This window comes from Monopterus albus, unplaced genomic scaffold, assembly GCF_001952655.1.
Source record: "Monopterus albus unplaced genomic scaffold, M_albus_1.0 scaffold388.1, whole genome shotgun sequence".
NCBI lineage: Eukaryota > Metazoa > Chordata > Actinopteri > Synbranchiformes > Synbranchidae > Monopterus > Monopterus albus.
This window is the reverse complement of record NW_018128268.1, coordinates 331550-339122: the sequence shown is the minus strand read 5'-3', so window position 1 is coordinate 339122 and position 7573 is coordinate 331550. Positions and strand designations below refer to the sequence as shown.

At 42.9% G+C, this 7573-nt stretch overlaps 1 protein-coding gene across 2 annotated transcripts in view; it reads right to left on the bottom strand.

Moving 5' to 3' along the window:
• Positions 1-5039: 5039 nt before the first annotated feature.
• ldlrad2 (low density lipoprotein receptor class A domain containing 2) overlaps positions 5040-7573 on the bottom strand; it is a 40854-nt gene continuing 38320 nt past the window's right edge. For both annotated transcript variants that reach the window (XM_020585948.1, XM_020585950.1), the window contains 2 exons: positions 5914-5992; positions 5040-5825 (listed from right to left, as the gene is read on the bottom strand). In XM_020585948.1, coding sequence (XP_020441604.1) covers positions 5925-5992 — 68 coding nt within the window. In that variant the 3' untranslated portion in view covers positions 5040-5825; positions 5914-5924. The remainder of the gene's footprint in view (positions 5826-5913; positions 5993-7573) is intronic.

The window sequence follows — 7573 nt, the reverse complement described above, 5'->3', positions numbered from 1 at the left end:
TTTTACCACAACAATCGGAGAAGCAAAAGGGCTTTGTGATTCCCGTATGATATTGGCATCCTGGAGCTCTTTCAGATGAAGGCGGACTGCTTCATAGTCTGAAGGATGTATGGGTCTTGGCCTATGTTTGAATGAAGTGGGATCTGACAATGGGATGCGATGTTTGACTGTAGTCGTATGGCCATAATCAAGGTCACTGAGAGCAAATGCGTCAGACACAGAGTTTAACTTCTGTGTAATCCTTTCTCTCCACTCCTCAGACAAGGGAGAGTCGGCAAAGTCAAAGGTGAGTTTTCCAGAGTCAGATGCACACGTGGTGCTGCATGCCGTTGAGGCTGGACTAGGATCAGGTGCACGCGTGGGTTTGGCACTTTGGGACGACAGCAATGACACACTCTTTGGAAGGCTAAGCTCAGCAAGGATGTGACCAGCAGGCACTTTAATATCATGTGCAGTCTAATTTTTTACTAACCCTAGCACCTTAAAGGATTGACTAGATGGAGCTGTCATGATGTAACTACAAAACAGGAGACCACCTGGTAGGTTGGACTGAAGAGGTGGTTCCACTAAAAGGGTCGCATCAGGTGCCACTGGGATTTTTCTGGCATAACCTGTCAAGGCTACTTTCCCCCCAGCAGGGACAGTAGTGCACTTCTTACTCTGCAGCTTTACAGTTCCAACCCTGCCATTTTGTTGTTGTATTTTGAATCTGTGATATAAATGTTTCACAAATGAAGGGCAGTGGCTGGTTTTAGTTTCATGTGCACATTTCTCGTACAGAGTGTCCAGTGTGATCAGTGCCAATCAATAAAGGGACATCCATGTTTGTCCTGTGGTCTGGTACAACCAGAGCTAAAGTATCAATTTTTTTCACACTTCCCCATGATATTTCCTGGAAACTGGATGCTAACTTGGATGTAGCCAAGATAAGGTACTTCCTGACCGCCTGCACCTTCTATGTCTAAAAGGTTTTGGATAGGCAAAATAGGTTGGTATGACAGGTGGTTCTCATAAAAAGTCTTTGGTCACCTGCGAACCCAAGTCAAGGAGGCTATTGCACTGGACCCCCTCAATATTGACCACTGCTGTACATTTTGGACCTATTAATCCCCTTGGAAGAACACCTTCAACTGGCTGCGTGAGTGAGTGGCTTCTACAATCTGCTGCTGGTGTTTCTCTGTCTTGTGAGGGACATTTTAAATTTTCTTTGGGTGCAATCAGTCCCTCCACTGCAACCCCATCAAGTTTAAATGACCATATTCACTCTGCCATTTATTCTGCTTTGCCCTTAGCTCTTTGTATTTCTGATCCACTAAAGACTTATTTGGAAGATTGTCACAATGCCTTGCAATGTGGCCATCATTACCACACTTAAAGCAGAACCAAGCTTTTGGTCTAGGGTTGTGTGGCATCTGTTGAGATTGAACCTCTGCTGTGGCCCCCAGTTGTGGGACTTCCTGAAGTGGTTGTTCCTTAGTTTGTTTCTGTCTCCGCTGCTCTTTCTTTTTACTGAGCTGCATTTTCAGTTCAACAACCTGCCTCCTCAATTCCTCTGTCTCTTTGATGTAGGTCTGGAGCATTCTTGCATTTGCATCATGTGGAGAAGGTGACCTAGGTATAAGCTGCATATGCACAGAGGATTTAGCTTTTGCGTTTCCTAAGTGGTGTTGCATACGATCAAGCTTTGCAGCTCTCCTATCTTCCTCAGTTCGCAACTGCAATAAGAAGTCAGAAAAGTCAGGGGGCGTCTCTGATTTTAGCTCTAACTGTAATGCCAAGATAAGAGACTGATCCCAACATCCCCGCTGAAACTGTCTCAGTAAGTGTCGGTTGGCATCTGTGCTTTTAACACCACTTCTTTGTATGGCTGTAGTGAGCTTTCTCTCCAGCATTTTGGTGGGTGCTAAGGAACCTAGCAAAAATCTCCTCCCCATCCTCAACTAAGCCATAAGCTGAATCTAGAAGTTTCACATAATCATGAGGGGCAGCATGAGAGCCTAGTTGTCTCACTAGATCAGAAGCAGGTGGGAGGAGGCTTTCTAATATTTTTCTTCTCTGCATGTCAACTGGGAGATTGTCTTGGATCTTAAGTTCTACATGGAGATACCATGTTTCAAAGTCTACTTCATTTGGAGGCTTGGGGACCCTTCCTGAAAAGGGACGGAGCCATTTCGATCCTTGATTTGTCGTAGGGGCGCTTTCACTTTTGATGACATGCTCTACAACAATCCTCTGGACTTCAGGTGGATTGAAAATGTCATTATCCAAGATTCCCCTAGCGATTTTCTGAACTGGACGTTTTTGGTTTCCACCATCTTTCACCTTGGAGGTAAACTCTGGGGAAGCATGGGGGTTTTGATCAGGCCTGATGTCTTTCCTGCATAATAAAGGTGTTCTACTATCATCAGAATCTGGCTCACTTTCAGAGCCTGAACTGTCATCTGGGTCTAGTTTGTCAGTGCCCCTTGTGATCAGGGTCTGCTTCGGAGTCTGAGCCATTTTGTAAGAGCTGTCTACACGCCACATGATGTTAGGGTTCTCCACACTGGGGAAATACTGTAGAAGGCTAGGTGCCAAGTTTAACATGGATTCTTCAGTTTCAAACTCCACAAGGGCTTTGACACCACTACTTTGTCCTGTCTGCCTCACCCTAACTACTCTGTTCACAGACCCAAAAGGTAAGGAAAACTCACTGATTTGTTCATCAGTAGTGGCCGTTGTGATACCTTCCACGTACACAGATTTCTTTAAGTCAATACCATATTCTTGTACCACATCCATAATTACATAAAGACTCACGCTGTTTAAGGTAACACTGAAAAACCAATATAGTAACAAGTTCAAAATGTCGGCTATAGCGGTTCCTTTAAATTTTCCCACCAATTCCTCCTGGCTGGCTCACCAATTTTATCTGTAACCCGGGCCTAGCACACTGTGAAATGTGTGTACAGATACCCGACTAGGTTCCTTTTTTTAGGAGGAGTGGGGGGGAAATAGATCACACAACACAGGCTTAACTTGAATCACAACATATAGCCGGCATTTATTTAATTTCTTTCTCAGTCAGTTAACAGTGAAACTGGTTACCTCGATGTCAACCTTCAACATTATGAAAACTGTAGTGGTTAAAAATAAATCAGATTTCAGAAGAACTATGCCATAGAACAGTATGTACTTCACATATAGACATTACTTGTACTTAGTTTATTATTTGTACTTATTTGAGCTGAGTGGCTATGGGTTCATGTGAGTGGGAAACAGGAACCAGATGTTTCCTGTGTTTGAAGTACATCTCAGGGTGTTGTCTCCCAAAACTGAAGACAGGAAGTTAGGTTCAGAAATAGACGCAACAGCATAAGGGAGGCTGCTGATAAAAAAGAGTGAGCCTGAAGGAGAGAGAATGACAATGCTAGTGGGACAGTAAACCGTGTACTTTGTGGGGACGCTGACCCAGCCGGCTGGGGGGACGCTTAATTAATACTGACTGTCAGAGCACCAGTCAGTTGTTGTCAGCCCACAGTCAGTAATCTTCTCATGCTTTATCTATCACATTGCAGGAGGAGAGTCTCTGTTATCTGATCTCTGTTATCTGTTTCCTAACTACAAGATTATGTGTTTAAATACTACTCTATTCAGAATAGTTGTAATATTAAATGATCCTTTACATTGGGATGGTTTGTCTGAATTAATTTAGTTGGTATTTCACTCTTGCCACGACAAAACTAACAACAAAAGAAAACCCTTAGAGCTCTGATAAATAAGAACTAAACAAAACCAAATCAAGTGTCCATCTACCCGGGTAGTGTGATTTTAGTTTCTTCAGATTTAGTTTCAGAATCAGTCTATTGTTTATTTAGTTTGAGATCTCAGTGCTTATCTGTATAAGTGATGGTAAAACGGCGTTGTTCAATCCTCTCCACTGTTCCAGATGTGGCTCCTAGGTTACAGGCTCTCAGCTCGTCCTTCGCTCTTTCTCAGCTCTCGGAGTGATAGCTCGTCTAAAGCGCAGTCTTGGTTTTTTTCTCTTCAGTCATCAGGTGCATCAAAAGACCAACCGGAGAATGTGAGACACAGAGTGGTAAAACAAAGTTCAACCAGTTAAGACTCTTATGACTTTTTACTGCCAGTTCTGGTAATAACCCATCGAAATATACTCTTTAGACTCTGTCGCTCTCTCTCTATGATCCGTACCGTAACAATCGTGTTTCTGTCATTGCAACATGTGTCTGCACTTCCTGCTCCACCTTCTGTTTTTGTTTTTTAGGGCTACGGAAGCCCATTCACTAATTTTTCCTCCCATGACAGCATCAACACTGCCACCTAGTGGCACTTTAATTGGAAAACCCCCATCCAACCCAGAGCTACACAGAAATGACAAAACAGCAAAATAACCTCATTTTGGTTGTTATATTTTGAATGGGTTACACACTGATGGTGAAAGATTCCCTAAATGTTTTCAACGTTCCAAATGTCATGTAATGTTTATGGTTTTCACATTAATGTAACAGTTCAATTTTGGTGATATGTAAAAGTAACCTACAGTGGGCTATTGGAGCTTGATGTTACCTAGTATCTTGGCCACTAGATGGCAGTACAGACTGACAGGTGTACATTCCGCCAGAACTTGACCAAATGCATTGTGGTCCCTTCTTTTTTTTATGTTGGACTTAGCTTGAGAGTGGAGCGCCGTGATTTTTTTTGGACTTATGTAAGTATTCATTCATTCATTAATTTTCTACCGCTTAGTCCCAGAACAGGGTCGGGGGGGGGGGGGGGAAATTCACCGCAGGGTACACCCTGGACAGGTCGCCAATCCATCGCAGAGCTAACACATAGATGAACAACCACACACACACACTCCTATGGGCAATTTTGAGACACCAATCAACCTAAGCTGCATGTTTTTGGACTGTGGGAGGAAGCTGGAGTACCCGGAGAAAACCCACGCAAGCACGGGGAGAACATGCAAACTCCACACAGAAAGGTCCCGGGTGGGGCCTGAACCTTCTTACTGTGAGGCAACGGTGCTAACCACTTATGTAAGTAAATATGCTGAAATATTGTTGGATTCTGTTGTGTCAAAACTTTAAAGAGGTCATTTATAAGAATTCTAACAAGATGATGCATTAGAGATGCTGATGGTGCTGGCAGCAGTGTGTCTGACATGGAGCGGGTGAGCTTTTGGCGGAATGTAAGTGTCTGTATGTATGTGAATGTGGTATTTTACAGATTTTTGGTTATTTGGTTTTTACAAATTATTTTGTTTTGTCTGTGTGTACGTCCATAGCCCATTGCCATATTTTGTTACCCCTTTTTATCTTGTTACTCCGTATTTTGTTTCCACGTTCAAATAAACCATGACCTGCTGGACACTGAAGCTGCAAGGACCGCAGTTATTGTGTCCTGTGCAGCAATCATTTTACCCGGGCTACACATGTGTAAAAGAATTTCCAAATATATACAGTTACATGAAAAACGGGATTGTTACTTTTACACCTCAGATAAGCCTCTCAATTTTGTGTTTTTACATGTGATTTTTGCTCCAATCTTGCCTTCTCTGGGATCTGCAAATATGTGCCAGCGACTTGTCTGTATTTTAAGGTTTTCTCTGCCCTTAGTTCAGGCTTACAGGTTACATACGGCTCAGCTCGGACTGCATCAACTCTCTGTGAAACATGATATGTTATATATGATATATATGTTACATACCAACATGAAAACATCATACCAACAGTAAAGTATGAAAATGAAAAGAGATGAGTGACTCCATCCACGATGTTGATTTGTGGTGTTTCTCGAACTCTCTGCTCTGGTCCTTTGAAATTCTGCGGTGACAGAAAAGGTTTTATTAATTGACATCACTTCATGCTAACATCAGTGTGAATCTGTTTTACTAAACTTTAGTACATGCACCTCCATTGGCCTTAAGTGCTGGGACAGAGGAACCGGTTGGTAAAGGGGACTGTATGTGGTGGTACAGTATAAGCCAGACCTGAAAAACAGGCAAAACTCCCTGAAAAAAATGCTCAACAACATCAACCAACATACATTGCATCATCAAAGGCTTAATAAGGAGTGATTCACAGATAAACAGCACAGGGATTGCAGCATAAGGTTTTACTGGGGCAAAGATCATTTGACCGTTTAGCACAAACTCTAGTATATTTTAGTATCATATTTGGACTCAAATCTTTTCATTCATTGACTGTCTGAAGTCTAGGTGTGTGGAAAATTTTGCCTTAGGCCTGTGAGTGACACACCTGCTCAGCTGGACTGAGGACAGGTGTCTGACTTTGCCAGTCAGCATCTCATTGCTGGGCCATATAAACACCCTGGCAGCATTATCTGTATGTTTAAAATAACCACCATCCTGCACTGCCCTGAACTTGGCAGAGGGTTAGGGTTAGGAGGCTGCGGTTGCTCCACTGTTTGTCCATTGTGGGTGTGAATACAGTTAAACTGCTTAAAGTCAGCAATTTAATCTCATTTAATTTCATTTTAAACCAAATAAGAAAAACTACAGAGCCAAACAGATAAAATGTGTCCCTGCCAAAAATTAAAGACTGTATTGGACAGTAGGCTGTCTGCTGACCTGTTGCCAGTTTCATCTCACTTGGTTATCTGCAGGTTATAGACAGAACACAGAGCCAACACTGCTGTTTTTATAATGTATTACTGCAATTACTTTTGTGCCCTTGAATTTACTCTGTGCAACAATGGGAAAAAATGCTTATTAAAACACATTACAACATTTCTGATTTGACAAACTGTGAGGTACTACAATCCTGTCAAAAAGTGCCCTTGTTGTTCAAAGTTCAAAGTGTTTATTTTGTCATATGCACAGTTAGGAAACGTGTTTCCCTGTACAATGAAATTCTTACTTTGCCGTCCACATGAATGCCACAAAATAAAAATGAAATATAAAGTAGATAAATAAATAACACAAAATCTAAGGCACTTTAAGCAGCGCAGATGCAGCAATATAGTAGAAAAAACATACAAGAATATAATAGAGAATGTATGCTGCATGGGAGCAGCATGTGCAGCAGTCAACAGTCATTGTGCAATTATGCATGTGCAAACAGAATGTAAACAGTAAATCACTGGGGACTGCCAGTCAGAAATTCCAGGAGCCAGTCACAGAGGGTGGGGTGCAGAACTAGTGTGGATAGTTTGTGGGTGAGTTTGTGGGGGACAACTGTGTTGAAGGTGGCGCTGTAGTCAATGAAGAGTATCCTGATGTAGGAGTCTCCATTTTCCAGGTGAGAAAGGGAATAGTGGAGTGCAGCCGCGATGGCATCTGAGGTGGCCCTGTTGGGCCGGTAGGCATACTGCAGGGGGGCCAGGGTGCCCAGTATACTGCTCTGAATGCGGGCCAGCACCACTGTCTCAAAACACTTCATAATAATTGGGGTGAGTGCCACTGGCCTGTAGTCATTCAGGCAGGTGACCGGGCTCTTCTTGGGAAGGGGAATGATGGTTGTGGTCTTAAAGCAGGTGGGGACGATGCTCTGGCTGAGGGAGAGGTTGAAGATGGTGGTGAGAACATCAGCCAGCTCGCTGGCACATGCCC